The sequence below is a fragment of the Bufo gargarizans genome, chromosome 5 (assembly GCF_014858855.1).
Source record: "Bufo gargarizans isolate SCDJY-AF-19 chromosome 5, ASM1485885v1, whole genome shotgun sequence".
Lineage (NCBI taxonomy): Eukaryota > Metazoa > Chordata > Amphibia > Anura > Bufonidae > Bufo > Bufo gargarizans.
In genome coordinates, this window is record NC_058084.1 from 151,157,960 (window position 1) to 151,175,499 (window position 17,540).

The window sequence follows — 17,540 nt, forward strand, 5'->3', positions numbered from 1 at the left end:
GGAACACAATGCCCATGGTGTACCTAGCCTCTCACTGATAAGGGATTAAGTAAATATGTGTTTTGCAGGACTAGAGACACTTGTATAAGTGAAGGGAATGGAGGGTCAATAGTTCAAGACTGAAGCTGTAAACCCTTGGAAAAACTGCTGTCATTCAGCTAAGGCTATAAAACGTGTAAACTCAGAATGTATAAAATACATTCGCATATTAAATACATAGGAGTCGGAGTCGGAAGTACAAAAAACTGAGGAGTCGGAGTCGGAGCATTTATCTACCGACTCCACAGCCCTGCTTTGGTCGCAATTTGGCCATTTTCACTTAGGGGTGTACTCACTTTTGTTGCCAGTAGTTTAGACATTGTCTGTATTGAGTTATTTTGAGGGTACACCATATTTACACTGGTATACAAGCTGTACACTGACTACTTTACATTGTATCAGGGCTGCAGCCATCAGCAATTTTTATAATAGAGTATTCTATAGATTAATCCAACGATTAATTTAGTACTCTAATCACTAAAAACTAAATCAAAGAAAGTTTTTCCTTTATAAAAATTTATCATCATCCCCCCCCACCCCATACCACCAGCTGCCCCCTCCAGTGCCATGTCCCCAGCGCCAGTGAAATAAAATATGTACTCCTGTAGGGGCACCGCTCCACAGCTCATCCATCTTCTTCTCTGCTTGCTACACTGTCTTCCTGACGTCACACAGCCTCATGTCATAGTGCAAGCTTACGTGCACCATGTCCTGACGACGTGCCAGGAGTAGTGTTGAGCAAACTTGTGTTTTAAGTTCGGCATCTAAAGTTCGGGTTATCGAAGAATTGCGTTATGGATTCTAAATTCCGTTACGTTCCGTGGTAGCGGAATCCATAACGCGATTCTTTGATAACCCGAACTTTAGAACTGCCGCGGAACAGAGTTATTATTGAGATGAATGGGTCCGCATTCAATCCACAAAGGGGATCGGATACGAACCAAAAATACAGGTCGTGTTTATGAGCCCTAATAATGAAATTAACAAGTTTCCTAACACCCTACAATAGTACACAAGGTAGAAACTAATTTGCCAAGAGATTAAATGGCCAAAAGTCTGGATTAGACTCAGCTTTGATAACCTATTTTCACAAAATTCCAGCTCTTCATTGGTTGCATTAGACAACTCCCTTCTTTTGTGTGCTGGTTTTGATTGACAGTGCAGATGTACGTAGATAATGCAAAAGCAAAAAAGGGGTTGTCCAGAGTGGTAAAAATACTGTGAAAAACCATAGAGCAAAAAAATAAACAACCTTGGTCTCCCTCATTGATCCCCTGCTGCTCCTGATACAACACTTACCAGGTCACTGCTGATTTCTGCTTCCTGGTTCTGTCTTGACATGTAAGAAATGTCTTCTTAATCACTGGATAAGGTGGGTCACCACTGTGGCCAGTGTTGGTCGAACAGACATCTCCATGCATAGTCTGCGTGTAAAGTGTCAAGGTGGGACCAGAAAGCAGAAACCAGTGGGGACCAGATAGGCATAAGAATGGGAGCTGCAGGGGAAATCGGTGAGGGCGGGTTTGGCTTCCTTTATCCCACTGAGGCTTTCCCCAATAATTTGTATACTTTATAACCCCTTTTATACCAAATACCAGTCTTCTGACTAGCATAACGCTGCCACAAGAGTTAAAACACAATACACACCAAAGGTCCATCAACTGTATACACAAAATGGCACGGCTTCTTCTTTTACATCAAAATGTTGCCAAAAAGCATGTACTGAAATCAAATAAGCAAGTGAAGACATATGACCACCAATGTGTAAGCCCTACCAATGCTGAGGCTTCTAGTGAACTTGACTGGAGCTAGTTCATCGAAGTCAGCATTTGGACACCTAAGCAGCATTTCTGGGTCCTGCCTATTTATACCCACACAGAAAATAGATATCTTAACATAAATAGAGATATCAACTAATATATTATACTATAAAGTATTCTGAAACCAAATGAGATGTGTACACCATGAACGTGTAGGAAAAGGTCATGGAAGATGCCGGTATTTCGCTCACTGACCTCTTGGGAGCCAAAGATCTGCATTTTCCCAGAACACAATCTTCCAGATGATCAAATTACTATTTTCCAGAATCCACAAATTAAGGAACAAGACAACGGCACCTTCAAAATCAAAATGTCGACCCAGCGGAGAGTGGTACAATAATGAGTGACTGCAGGCAACAGAGAAACATGTGGAGGTTTCTTGCAAGTTTGGGGCTACAATTCAGCAAATGAAGTAGGGGATATGGTCAGGATTAATGGTGTCACCCATCATGTCAGGAGAACAACCCTAAACATACAGTCAATGTCATCAAAAACTTTCTTCAATGAAAAAAAGATCAAGGAGTCCTGGAAGTGTTGATATGGCCCCAACAGAGTCTGATCTCAACATCATCGGGTCTGTCGGGGATTACATGAAGAGACAGAGTTGAGCAAGCCTACATCCACAGATGATCTGTGGTTAGTTCTCCAAGATGTTTGGAACAACTTCCTTGCTGAGTATCTTTGAAAACGGTGTGCAAGTCTATACGTATATATTATAGCTTGATACACACAGGGCTGTGGAGTCGGTAGATAAATGCTCCGACTCCTCAGTTTTTGGAACTTCCAACTCCTCTGTATTTAATATGCAAATGTCTTTTATACATTCCTTGAAGGAAAGAAAGGCAACATACATGTCATTACCACAGAACTACTGGCTAGGAAGCCAACAGTCTACTGTATTGAACAGTTTAGGCAAAAGACAAACACAACGTGTTCCACCAAGTTCGTCTAAGTTCTTATAGCAGAGAGAGGTGGTTGGGCAGAAGCTGCTGCCTTCTCTGTTGTGTGCTGATCTTCTGCTGAAGACAGGGCAGTGGGAGGATCCAGGAAGGGTCAGGGGAAGGGGCATTTATTTTAAAACATTATTTCCCTAGTAGAATCCAATAGTCATGTTTAAAGTTTAAGCTAACAATCTGAGTTTACAAGTTTTTATAGCTTTAGCTGAATGACAGAAGTTTTTCAAATGTTTACAGTTTCAGTCTTTAACTATTGACTATCCATTCCCTTCACTTATACAAGTGTCTAGTCCTGCAAAAAAACATATTTACATAATCAGTTATCAGTGAGAGGCTAGGTTAACCCTGACCCTGTAACAGCGGAACACAACGCAATGGAAAGTATAAGTATTGCCGCTCCTTAACTGTGCGTTGCGTGCCATATAGTGAATCATATGAAAAGCACGCATCTTCACGGTCATATAACGTGTTCGTTTTGCGGTAACGTGACTCACTGCATGCATTGGCCTTTATTTTTACAGTAGAGAAGTAATTAAGTATAACTTTTTGTGAATAGAGACAAACTTGCATTTTTTTTTATTCCAATTTAAATTTAGTAGGAGTCTGAGTCGGTTCATTTTTGCCGACTCCAGGTACCCAAAATTGCCTTCAACTCCTCGACTCCGACTCCATAGCCCTGGATACACATGAAGAGTGGACGACCACCACCATCATGAAAAATAAAATTGTTTTTCATAGAAACATAGTATAAAAAAAAGAAAGGAAATGTAAACTACTTTGAAATGGAAATATAATTCTTTTCTCAATAAAATACCTAAATAAGGTTTTAACTTTCTATACAGGACTACGTATGGGGGGGGTGTCCACCTAGGCTGAGCAGACTTGTGGTTTTCTTTTTGACAGCCACACAGGTATAAGAGCCTTAGGCTTTTTCAGTATTTTGGAGTCCACAAAAAATACGGATGACGTCTGTGTGCATTCCGGTTTTTGAAGAATGGAACATCTGGCCCCTAATAGAACAGTACTATCCTTGTCTGTTATGTGGACAATAATAGGACACGCTCTATCTTTGAATGGAACGAAAAAACTGAAATGGAATGCATACGGAGTACATTCCGTTTTTTTTTGTGGACCCATTGAAATGAATGGTTCTGGATACAGACCATATACGGAACGCGAAAAACTGAACGTAAACTGAAAAAAAAAAAAAAAAAAAAAAAAAAAGTGGTGTGTGCATGAGGCTTTACTCAGAAAGCAAAACTATTGACCTTGGTGGGAATGAAGGGGAGGAGGGGAGCTGTGTCCATCACCTATTAAGGCCTTACGTACACAACCGTATGGTCTGTCTCCTATTCACATTTTTTGCAGATCGCCCATTCATCTCTAAGGGTCTGGGAAAAAGAAATATATAATATGTACAGCACACAGATCTCATCCGTGCGCTGACTGAGCTGTCCACATCCATGCAGCCTGGCCACAAATTATTCTCTGTCCTATTCTCTGTTTTGCAGAAGAAACTGGCTTATTTCAGTGCGTCCCATGAAAATTACGGGATGCACAAGGACCGCAAATCTGATATGGTCGTTAGCAAAAGGCCTAATAAAGTGATTTGTGATGGCTCTTTGAAGAGGCTGCAGCACTGTTGTGAGTGATGCGGCTTCTCCCACCTTACCAAGCACAACGCCATCCATTGGAGAGCGGATGTGCTTGCTATCACAGTTCAGCTTGAATGGGGCTGAGCTGCATCTAGGCCATGTGACCGAGGAACATAAGGTTATGCTTTTTTTTTTTTTGGTGATTTAATTTTTTCCCCGTGTCACTATCTATACAAGAAAAAAAAAAAGAAAAAAAATTTCATTGTATATTATCCTGCAATTTTCACGCCGGCCACTAGGCTTGTCTTGAGAGCAGCTACGTAGGCCATAGACACAATGGACAGGAGCTGACCCCATTGACTTTTTACATTTATGCTCTGTGATGTGCCCCCAGGATATGGGGCACATCACATCATGTGAATCTGTGTTATCTACTTAGAGGTGTTACTTGTTATTGTAATCTTGCCTGTGATAACTACTGAAATGTTACCCGTACAGGAATCCATGACCTATTATTATACCTTGTGGACTGTGCGAAAAAATTGCAGGATTATATACATTTGAAATAGAGAAAGTGACAGAAAAATGTACAAATAACTGACCAAAAATTAAAAAAAATAAAAAATAAAAAATAAAAAAAAAATGTTTAAAGGGGTTATCCCATCATAGACAATGGGGGCCTATCGCTAGGATATGCCCCCGTTGTCTGATAGGTGCGGGTCCCACCGCTGGGACCCGCACCTACAAGGAGAATGGAGCCAGGGAGAGTTGTGGCTGGAGGACCCTGGGTTTCCCGGGGTCCGTCCGTCCACCACCAGGCGCAGCTCCCCGCCTCTCCCATTTAAGTAAATGGGAGCGCACCGCGCATGCGCGGCCACCGCTCCGATTCATTTCTATGGAGCCGACGGAAATAGCTGAGCCAGCGCTCGGCTATTTTCGGCGGCTCCATAGAAATGAATGGAGGGCTGCTGCGCATGCGCAGTGCGCCCTCCTCAAGTTTCTTCGCTCCGTTCCGGCAGGGTCAATCTGTTATAATCACCTGGGCCTATCTGTTATAATAGAAACCTACTCCTTTAGGCCTCATGCACACGACCGCTTTTCAGGTCCGCATCTGAGCCGCAGTTTTTGCGGCTGGGGTGCGGACCCATTCACTTCAATGGGGCCGCAAAAGATGCGAACAGCACTCCGTGTGCTGTCTGCATCCGTTGCTTCGTTCCGAGGCCCGCAAAAAAAAAAAAAAAAAAAAAAAAAAAAAAAAAAATAGCATGTCTACAATGGGCCGCCCGTTCCGCAAATTGCAGAAGGCACACGGGCAGCTTCCGTTTTTTGCGGCTCCGCGGACCGCAAAGAGCGTCACGGTCTTGTGTATGAGGCCTTATACACACAAATTTTATTCTTTCTGTACATTTTGGCATGAATCCCTCGCAGAATCAACATGCACATTTCGTGGCACATTCACCTTTTGCATAATTATGAAGCAGTTCCGCTAGATGAAGACGCTGCAGATAGAAATCTCTGGGGAAATTTTTTCAGCTACCTGGCGTTTTAAAAACTCCATTTAAGTGCATTAAAAAAGAGTTTTCTGGATAGGTCCTCACCATCTAATTGGAGGAAGTCCGACACCCGGGACCCCCACCGTTTGGCTATTCGGGAAGGCAACGACGCTCGCAGCTCACCAAGCACAGCGCTGTACATTCTAGAGAAGCGGTGCTTGCTATCAGTCAGCCCCATTCACTTCTATGGGGCCGAGCTGCGCATAGGCCATATGACCAATGAACGTTTAAAAACTGGCCATGGGGAAGCTGAGAGGAAGGCCACAAGCAATACTGCAAAACACAGGAGGCTTCTCAAATATCTGATCGGTGGGAGTCCCGGGTGTTGGACCCGCACCGATCAGATACTGCTGATGACCTCTACAGAAAATCTCAGAAAACCCCTTTAACTGAAAACTGGATTTAGCTAAATGGGTCCATCAGGCTTCAGTTTCTTTAACTGGACAGCATGGTATTCTGTCAATCAAACAGAAATGGAAGCCTGCCAGAAACTATGTAACCCAAGTGTGAAGAAATTGGTCACTGGTTGAACACCTTATTACTTTGAAAAACATTGAGGTCAAGGAACAAAAGGGTAGATTTATCAAAACTGGCTTAGTTGAAAGACATTTTGGTCGTATGCATGCTTCCAACTTTGCGGAACAGTTTGGAAAGGGCCTTTTCTGCTGGTATGAGACTCCTGGTGTGGAGTAACTCTAGTGACCTGACCTCATCCCCACCAAACACAGACTGCCCCAATGCACAAGAGGTTGCCCCCTCCTCATTGATGGACAGTGCTAGAGTTATCCCCTGCCCCTGTCAATCTCGTGCCTGCTGCTCATAGTGGTGCAAGCGGAGAGGTTCTGCTGCTGCTGTCGAAGCAGTGCAAATGCAAACTTTGCATGTGCCACTATGGTTCAAGTAACCCGGTACCAGTACCAGCAGTAGTTTCTGCACTTGCGCTACTAAGGGCAACGACACAAGCGCGAGACTGATGGGCCAGGCGACATGTCCAGCCCTGTCCATCAAGAATGGCGGGAACCATCTTAAGCAAAGGGGGCAACACCCTTGCTGCTCAAGGAACAAATTGATTCGCTCATCTCTAGCGCCAGACCTTCTCTTCAAACATCAGTGCCTGAACTCACAAATTCTCTTTCGGCTGGACGGCCATAAAACCTTCCCTCTTCTAAACCTTGTGGGAAGTATTTCAAGCAAAGCGAAGGCTGTTCTAGCCACAAAAGGTGGACCGACTCCATATTAAAGAGGACCTTTCACCAGAATAAAGGAGGATCAGTTGCCTCTATTCTTATTCCAAGACACTTATTTGAGCATTATGAGCACATGCCACCATCCCACCTACATGAGCTTGTTGAACATCATATTCCAAAACCATGGTTATTAAAGAGGACCTTTCACCAGAATAAAACTTCTAAAGTAACTATACAGACATGTAGAGCGGCGCCCAGGGACCCCCCTGCACTTACTGTTATACCTGGGCGCCGCTCCGTTCTCCCGTTATAGCCTCCGGTATCTTCACAGTTAGGCTTCACCCAGGGGAACCTGCCGTCGGCTCATTCTCCCATGCTGCAGCGCTGGCCAATCACAGCGCTCAGCTCATAGCCTGAGAGAGAAAAAAGCCTCTCAGGCTATGAGCTGAGCGCTGCGATTGGCCAGCGCTGCAGCATGGGAGAATGAGACGACGGCAGGTTCCCCAGGGTGGAGCCTAACTGTGAAGATACCGGAGGCAATAACGGGAGAACGGAGCGGCGCCCAGGTATAACAGTAAGTGCAGTGGGGTCCCTGGGTGCCGCTCTACATGTCTGTATAGTTACTTTAGAAGTTTTATTCTGGTGAAAGGTCCTCTTTAATAACCATGGTTTTGGAATATGATGTTCAACAAGCTCATGTAGGTGGGATGGTGGCATGTGCTCATAATACTCAAATAAGTGTCTTGGAATAAGAATAGAGGCAACTGATCCTTCAGAATTTGGGTTTGTATGGCTTCCTTAAACATAAAAAAGGGTTTTCTGAAGAGCACAAAGGTCAGGTTCCTGATGTGGGAAAAAAAACTAAGTGCCACTGCCCATTCATCACATCAATGTGAGACCCAGGCAAAAGGACACAACCAAACTATCAGCAGTGTTCAGACAGCGACATTTCTTCTTCATGAGGGGATAGAACTAGCCAGGTGACACACAGGATAGCCGGCAGCTGGACGAGTCAGGTATCTCTTCCGACCCCTCCATACACACATGCATGCTCAGAGAAGATATCCGCCACACATCTGCTGTTGGGAGGCCCCCCCCCCCATACACAATGGATGGCCACCGACAACATTTATCGAAAGTCTATGCGCAGCTTAACGCTTGGAGTGAGAAGCAGAGCGGCAACATACTCTTTCAACCCAGTCCACAATATGCTTCTATGTTGACATTTCGAAGAACTTTCCTTTCACAAGACCATATCTGGCCCCTTTATATTAGTTTTGCACAGTGGGAGACTTTCATCATCGTTGTTTGCACATGTTTTCGGCAGTCTTTATTTGCTCCTGATTTTTCACATTACTGTTGCCTTAGGAGCACTTTTTTTTTTTCCAAGTGGTTGGCAAGCAATGTCACACTCCAATAAAAAAAACAAGCCAAAAGGTTAGGCACCTAAAGCAGGCTTCTTAGGAGCAATATCTACCTGGCTCCTGGGATTTGTTCACCTTGGCCTACAGAGCGATTTATATTACTGCCGAAAACTATTATACTGTGTGCAAGAAGGCAGCTCAAAACGATCAGCAATTAAATATTAAGTTACATTTTACAAGCACCCAGTTCCCTTAAGTAGTGCCCTGTTTTCTGAGAAGATCAAAGAACGCTTTTATGGCGTCTTAAAGTGCGATAACCAGAAATATAGGAGACACGTCCAAATGCTGGAACCACTATTTAGCGCATATATGAATTAAATTAGGCCTGGGCAAAACAGCTCCTGCAGCCAGAAACAAAAGTTAAAGGGGTTGTCCCATAAAAACAAATATTCTGCATCTTTCAAGTCAGCAACTGGATCGAAATATATTTGTAATTGCATGAAAATACAAGATTTCTTGTACCTACTGAGTTATTCAATAAAAAGTATCTAGATAGCGCCACCTTCTGTTTGGCTTTGTCCATGATTTCTCTGTCCAACTTGGTAACATCAATGAGGTGGACACACATGCTCAGTTCCATCCTTCACCTGCCAACAGGCATATCTACCATTAGAGGTTGTAGTAGGGATGAGCGAAATTGTGTTTTTAAGTTAGAATTCCGTTATGGATTCAGCTACCACGGACCATACCTTATGGCCCGTGGTAGAAGAATCCATAACAGGATTCTTAGATAACCCAAACCTTGTACGCCGAACTTGAAAACTCAAGTTCCCTCAACACTAGATGTCAGTATAAACCGAGAGAGCTCCAGCAGAAAGGACACGCCCCACGAGCTACGATAGGGAGAGAGCTGTAGCACTATTAGTCCAGCAGGGGCAAATTCTCCAGGAAGGTCTCAAAGTGAGAGAAACTACCCTCCCACCCCCAAAATAAATAAATTATATAGACAATTTTGTTCACAGATGCACGGGGCTCCCCTGTTCTGATGATTACCGTGTTTACTTCCTAGTCCCATCCCGACAAGCGGGAAATGCCTCCTCAGCCAATCACTAGTTGCATTGGTAACATAGTATATAAGGCCGAAAAAAATACATCTGTCCGTCCAGTTCCTCCTGTTATCCTGCAAGTTTATCCAGAGGAAAGCAAAAAATAAATAAATAAATATTCCTTCCTGACTCCAATCAGAATAACTCCCTGCATCAACGACCCCTCTCTAGTAGCTATAGCCTGTAATATTATTACACTCCAGAAATACTTCCAGGCCCTTTTGAACTCTTTTAGTGAACTCGCCATCACCACCTCCTCAGGCAGAGAGTTCCATAGTCTCACTGCTCTTACCGTAAAGAATCCTTTTCTATGTTTGTGTACAAACCTTCTTTCCTCCAGGCGCAGAGGATGTCCCCTCGTCACAGTCACCGTCCTGGGGATAAATAGATGATGGGATAGATCTCTGTACTGACCCCTGATATATTTATACATATTAATTAGATCTCCTCTCAGTCGTCTTTTTTTTCTAAAGTGAATAACCCTAATTTTGATAATCTTTCAGGGTACTGTAGTTGCCCTCCTCTGGACTCTCTCCAGCTCTGCTATGTCTGCCTTGTTTACAGGAGCCCAGAACGGTACACAGTACTCCATGTGTGGTCTGACTAGCGATTTGTAAAGTGGTAGGACTATGTTCTCATCACGGGCATCTATGCCCCTTTTGATGCAACCCATTATTTTATTGGCCTTGGCAGCAGCTGCCTGACACTGGTTTCTACAGCTTAGTTTGCGGTTCACCATAATCCCTAGTTCCTTTTCCATGTCAGTGTTATCCAGTGTTTTACCATTTAGTATGTATGGGTGACTTGTATTATTCCTTCCCATGTGCATAACCTTACATTCGTCAGTATTAAACCTCATCTGCCACTTATCTGCCCAAGCCTACAATCTATCCAGATCCCTCTATAGTAGTATACTGTCCTCATCAGTGTAAATTACTTTACACAGTTTAGTGTCATCTGCAAAATTTGATATTTTACTGTGCAAGCCTTCTACAAGATCATTGGTGCCAATGACCTGCATCACTCAGTCATTGGCGGAAAAGTCATTTCCTGTGTGTCGAGAGGGACCAAAAAGTATAGACCAACGTAAAAGTGAAATTGCCAAGGTTGGATTTAGCCGTAAAGGGTAACTGTCATGTTTTAATAAAAAAAAAAATCAATTTTAGCATATTACTGCTGCAGCAGCATTATGCATAAAGCAATCTTTAGTTTCTTCACATACCACTGTTTTCCTTGAATTTTTCTCTTAGTTACGGCTGTTTAAACATTTACAATATGAAGACCTTTTTAAGATGGCTCCTCTGCTAGGTCTCTGAGGCCAAAACTGCTTTCCCTCACTTCACATACACACTTGCTGTAGCCAGCAGCTTCCTGCCAGCCAATCAGATTGGATAACTGAAAGACACGTCTCCTCACTCTGAAGCCTAATGCAGGCATGTAGTGTGAAGGACCGCCCCTCTGTCTTCTGTTTACATGAAGTTGGGAGAAAGACAAGCCATAGCAAGTCTTTTAAAGGGGTTGTCCCATCTTTTGAAGTCTGCCTAATTGTGTAGTTTTTGACACCAGTATCAACTTACCCAATAGAAGTTATTAGAGATTCGTCCTCCCTTTTTATATATTTGACCTTCTTTTGTAGCCTTGTTTACTGCCGGTTGTTATAGGTTACGGCCACCCCAGCAACATCGGAGCATTTGACGCGCTTGCGCGGTATCCTCTTTTTTTTTTTTTTTTTTTACGCAGCCCAACCTCTCGGGCTTGCGCATTTTCACGCCTGCGCGGTGGATTCCTTTAGTTCGTCCTGTGTTTTTTTTGCAAAGAACTCTCTGCGCCTGCGCGCTTGTTAGTTCTCCTGCGCTTGTAGCTGCGGCGGCTGAGCGAATGATTTCCTGCTCACACGGGAGCGCGCACGCCAAACAAGGAGGCGGAGTCAGTAAATGCCCCCTGACTGAGCAGTTTCTTGAACATGAAAGAGCAGCCACGGCATGGAAATGAGAAGGTGGGATAACCCCTTTAAGGCAGCAGTGGAAAGGGACAGAGGACATTAATGAAAGCTGCTATTATAAGGTAATTACAGATATTTTGGCAATCATTGACAGACTAACTCAGGTATACACGCCTAGCTCTAATAAACTAGCAAATAAAATAAATATGACAGTTACACTTTAAGCAAAAGGCTTATATTAAGCTTCTGCAAAGTGGTAAATGATCCGCCGTATTAGGCCAATCCTGAGGATCTGTCACAGCAGTCATATGTGTAAGCAGAAGATATGCCGCTAGACTCAACACAGCCTCCTAGGATGTCAACAGGCAAGATATTAATAAGAATTCATTGGGTGGGAGTAAGAAAGTTACATACGACAGTGACTAGCGAAGCCACCATACAGCAAAAGTCTATGAGACGCGCCCCCAGGGTCCAACAATGAACAGGGATCCCAAGTATGCCATTTGAATGATGTGGTGGTCATGTATGCGCACTCCCGCTCCAGCTCTATGTGATTGCTGGTGATCGATGTTTGAAGAAGTCCCCTGTGCGGGTCGAAACATTGTGCATTTTTATTACGCTCTTTGAAATTTTTAGCATAGGAATGGATGACGTCACATTGTACCATTTCTGCTAAAGATACATCCGGCAGTCCCATAGAGTTTGGTGCACGCCCAACTGCTGCTCCATACAAACGGGGAACTCTGTTCTTGTGATGGAGGGGGTCTCGCCAGTAAGACTACACCCATCAGGCACTTGTCTCCAACGCTGAAGATAGGTCATAAAGTTGTCATTCTGGGAGAACCCCTTTAACTAGAACAGGAACTGTGCAAAAGGCTCCTTGGACATGACACATGCTAGCAGAACACTACCTGCATCTCTCTTCTGCATTAACACTTTAAGGATCAAAGGGTGGGGGGGTGGGGGTCATGGCAACACCCCATGACTACAACCAATCACCGCTGGAGAGGAGGATAAATCAACAGGTAAGTAATTGATCTGTTATTATATTATGTATTACCCCACCCCCTTAGTCCATCATTTCATGCCAGTCAACCCCCTTAATAAAAACACTCATCCCCTTTAAGTCACACACGTGTAACTGTCCTTATAACTATCAGGTAGACACATCACTTATTACACTAAATAGCATCTGATTCACGGGACGCACAGAGCGGCACTACTACGTAGACACCAGCAGGAGGCATAACCACTGGACCAAGTAAATCACAAATGTACAAAATCGCTAATACCCAAGCGCATCAATATATGGAAATAGAGGCATATATATAGTGGCGTCGCTGCTCTACGGGGATCCGGCATACAGCGGCGTCGCTGCTCTACGGGGATCCGGCATACAGCGGCGTCGCTGCTCTACGGGGATCCGGCATACAGCGGCGTCGCTGCTCTACGGGGATCCGGCATACAGCGGCGTCGCTGCTCTACGGGGATCCGGCATACAGCGGCGTCGCTGCTCTACGGGGATCCGGCATACAGCGGCGTCGCTGCTCTACGGGGATCCGGCATACAGCGGCGTCGCTGCTCTACGGGGATCCGGCATACAGCGGCGTCGCTGCTCTACGGGGATCCGGCATACAGCGGCGTCGCTGCTCTACGGGGATCCGGCATACAGCGGCGTCGCTGCTCTACGGGGATCCGGCATACAGCGGCGTCGCTGCTCTACGGGGATCCGGCATACAGCGGCGTCGCTGCTCTACGGGGATCCGGCATACAGCGGCGTCGCTGCTCTACGGGGATCCGGCATACGGAGGCGTCGCTGCTCTACGGGGATCCGGCATACAGCGGCGTCGCTGCTCGACGGGGATCCGGCATACAGCGGCGTCGCTGCTCTACGGGGATCCGGCATACAGCGGCGTCGCTGCTCTACGGGGATCCGGCATACAGCGGCGTCGCTGCTCTACGGGGATCCGGCATACAGCGGCGTCGCTGCTCTACGGGGATCCGGCATACAGCGGCGTCGCTGCTCTACGGGGATCCGGCATACAGCGGCGTCGCTGCTCTACGGGGATCCGGCATACAGCGGCGTCGCTGCTCTACGGGGATCCGGCATACAGCGGCGTCGCTGCTCTACGGGGATCCGGCATACGGAGGCATCGCTGCTATACGGGGATCCGGCATACGGAGGCATCGCTGCTATACGGGGATCCGGCATACGGAGGCATCGCTGCTATACGGGGATCCGGCATACGGAGGCATCGCTGCTATACGGGGATCCGGCATACGGAGGCATCGCTGCTATACGGGGATCCGGCATACGGAGGCATCGCTGCTATACGGGGATCCGGCATACGGAGGCATCACTGCTATACGGGGATCCGGCATACGGAGGCATCACTGCTATACGGGGATCCGGCATACGGAGGCATCACTGCTATACGGGGATCCGGCATACGGAGGCATCACTGCTATACGGGGATCCGGCATACGGAGGCATCACTGCTATACGGGGATCCGGCATAGGGAGGCATCACTGCTATACGGGGATCCGGCATAGGGAGGCATCACTGCTATACGGGGATCCGGTATAGGGAGGCATCACTGCTATACGGGGATCCGGTATAGGGAGGCATCACTGCTATACGGGGATCCGGTATAGGGAGGCATCACTGCTATACGGGGATCCGGTATAGGGAGGCATCACTGCTATACGGGGATCCGGTATAGGGAGGCATCACTGCTATACGGGGATCCGGTATAGGGAGGCATCACTGCTATACGGGGATCCGGTATAGGGAGGCATCACTGCTATACGGGGATCCGGTATAGGGAGGCATCACTGCTATACGGGGATCCGGTATAGGGAGGCATCACTGCTATACGGGGATCCGGTATAGGGAGGCATCACTGCTATACGGGGATCCGGTATAGGGAGGCATCACTGCTATACGGGGATCCGGTATAGGGAGGCATCACTGCTATACGGGGATCCGGTATAGGGAGGCATCACTGCTATACGGGGATCCGGTATAGGGAGGCATCACTGCTATACGGGGATCCGGTATAGGGAGGCATCACTGCTATACGGGGATCCGGTATAGGGAGGCATCACTGCTATACGGGGATCCGGTATAGGGAGGCATCACTGCTATACGGGGATCCGGTATAGGGAGGCATCACTGCTATACGGGGATCCGGTATAGGGAGGCATCACTGCTATACGGGGATCCGGTATAGGGAGGCATCACTGCTATACGGGGATCCGGTAGAGGGAGGCATCACTGCTATACGGGGATCCGGTATAGGGAGGCATCACTGCTATACGGGGATCCGTATAGGGAGGCATCACTGCTATACGGGGATCCGGTATAGGGAGGCATCACTGCTATACGGGGATCCGGTATAGGGAGGCATCACTGCTATACGGGGATCCGGTATAGGGAGGCATCACTGCTATACGGGGATCCGGTATAGGGAGGCATCACTGCTATACGGGGATCCGGTATAGGGAGGCATCACTGCTATACGGGGATCCGGTATAGGGAGGCATCACTGCTATACGGGGATCCGGTATAGGGAGGCATCACTGCTATACGGGGATCCGGTATAGGGAGGCATCACTGCTATACGGGGATCCGGTATAGGGAGGCATCACTGCTATACGGGGATCCGGTATAGGGAGGCATCACTGCTATACGGGGATCCGGTATAGGGAGGCATCACTGCTATACGGGGATCCGGTATAGGGAGGCATCACTGCTATACGGGGATCCGGTATAGGGAGGCATCACTGCTATACGGGGATCCGGTATAGGGAGGCATCACTGCTATACGGGGATCCGGTATAGGGAGGCATCACTGCTATACGGGGATCCGGTATAGGGAGGCATCACTGCTATACGGGGATCCGGTATAGGGAGGCATCACTGCTATACGGGGATCCGGTATAGGGAGGCATCACTGCTATACGGGGATCCGGTATAGGGAGGCATCACTGCTATACGGGGATCCGGTATAGGGAGGCATCACTGCTATACGGGGATCCGGTATAGGGAGGCATCACTGCTATACGGGGATCCGGTATAGGGAGGCATCACTGCTATACGGGGATCCGGTATAGGGAGGCATCACTGCTATACGGGGATCCGGTATAGGGAGGCATCACTGCTATACGGGGATCCGGTATAGGGAGGCATCACTGCTATACGGGGATCCGGTATAGGGAGGCATCACTGCTATACGGGGATCCGGTATAGGGAGGAATCACTGCTATACGGGGATCCGGCAGAGGCATCGCTGCTATACGGGGATCCGGTATAGGGAGGCACTGATGACGCTACCTGCAGACATCAGAGTCACCACCAGATCCCGGGCTTCCAGATTGCAGCAGGCACTAGTATAGGTGACAGCCGCACTACTCACTCCATAGAGCGGGCTCCAGCGGTTCTCCTCGTCTATGCTCTTAAACTCGTTCTCCATGTCTCCCGCTCCGCGGTCCCGCCTTCACAGCTCTCCGCCCTGCCGCATAGCTCTCTGCACGGACTCGGGACACGGCGGCGGTGTTTACGGGAACAGAACAGGAAGCAAGCAACAGCCCCGATCTGCGACACCAACCGCGGCACCGGCCTCCCAAACCACGCCCTCTTCCGGTTACTTCCACGCCCCCTTCCCAGCATCATTCGCTCACCCCTAACTTGGCAACCGGCTACCTTCCTCTACATCCAATCAGCGGCGCGCTACGGCTTTGGGGGCGTTTCCAGTTGATGCTCCGCCTATTTGGAGATCCCCTGAAGTCCCAGGGTAAACTATTATCTGTCGGGGACAGGTAGCGAGCGGACATCTCTGCTGGCGGTGGCCACACTGTTAACCCCTCAACCACCTAGTACTTCCAGGTTTAGGAAATGCTTTGTTTTATTCTTTCTTTTTTCTAATCCAAATTTTTTTTTTTAACTCCTGCAATGTCCTGTTTCTGTACAATATATTAGATCATGCAAGTATATGGGGTCATTATCGCTTCCTATGACAGTATTTGGTGTAAGAGTTCCAGGGTCTCATTTTCTGATGTTATAAACGCCCATGTGCCTAAATGTAGGCGCACATTGTATTTTTATGGGGAGTTGTGGGGTATGTGACAAGTACGCATGGGTGTAGGAACCCCCAAAAATCTGGGGGGGACAGCATTTTTGCTCGCCGGGGTATATTCTTATTCAGTAAACTGTGAGTTTATATTGTAAAATTTTAAGTGTGTGTGTAATCTCGCAACAAAAAAATATGCAAAAGGAACAGTTCTTTATCAGGTCACAGAAATTAACCAAACGTTTGGCATATATATTGGTTATTCCGGGTACTTTCTCTGGCACCCCCGCCAAAACAATAATCTCCCCTTATATATAATTTACTTACAGTTCTGAAGACTCAGATGTGCTGGCTGGCTTGGCCTCAGGGGTGCTGGCCGGCTTGGCCTCAGGGGCGTTTCTAGGGTCTCAAAAGATCCGGGGCACAAGCCCCAATAAATATGTTGCCCCCCCCCACCCGCACTTTGCTGTACTTACTATACAGCAGCACTTACCTGTCACATCCAGGGCCTCCAGGTGACGTCTCCTCTCTGTCATCATCTTCTCTGTAGATATTCTCCACTCGGTCTGGACACTTCTCTCAGCCGCCTCGTCTCTGCAGAATGTGACACACAGACATCTTAGCTTCCTCACATTCTATCATTATCCCCCAACTGGAGTCCCCACAGTCTTATCCTGCTGCTTGCTGTGCCCCCCCCCCAGGGGTGTACCTATAGGGGGTGCAGAGCTAGCAGTCGCTACCGGGCCCAGGAGCCTGAAGGGGCCCAAAGACACTTGTGCCGCATAAGAAGACACACAAAGCACTGAGGGAAGGGGAGCCCAAGCTGAACTCTTGCACCGGGGCCCATGAGCCTTTAGTTACGCCCCTGCCCCCCCCCCCCCCCAATATCCCCAAATACTATCCTG

General features: G+C 47.2%; 1 protein-coding gene across 1 annotated transcript in view; it reads right to left on the reverse strand.

Annotated features, from left to right (window-relative positions):
• Window positions 1-16,211, reverse strand: part of PTPN2 (protein tyrosine phosphatase non-receptor type 2) — a 93,696-nt gene extending 77,485 nt beyond the window's left edge. Inside the window, exon 1 of the mRNA XM_044295722.1 lies at window positions 15,982-16,211. Within this exon, the coding sequence (XP_044151657.1) occupies window positions 15,982-16,038 (57 nt within the window). The 5' untranslated portion in view covers window positions 16,039-16,211. The remainder of the gene's footprint in view (window positions 1-15,981) is intronic.
• Window positions 16,212-17,540: the final 1,329 nt, after the last annotated feature.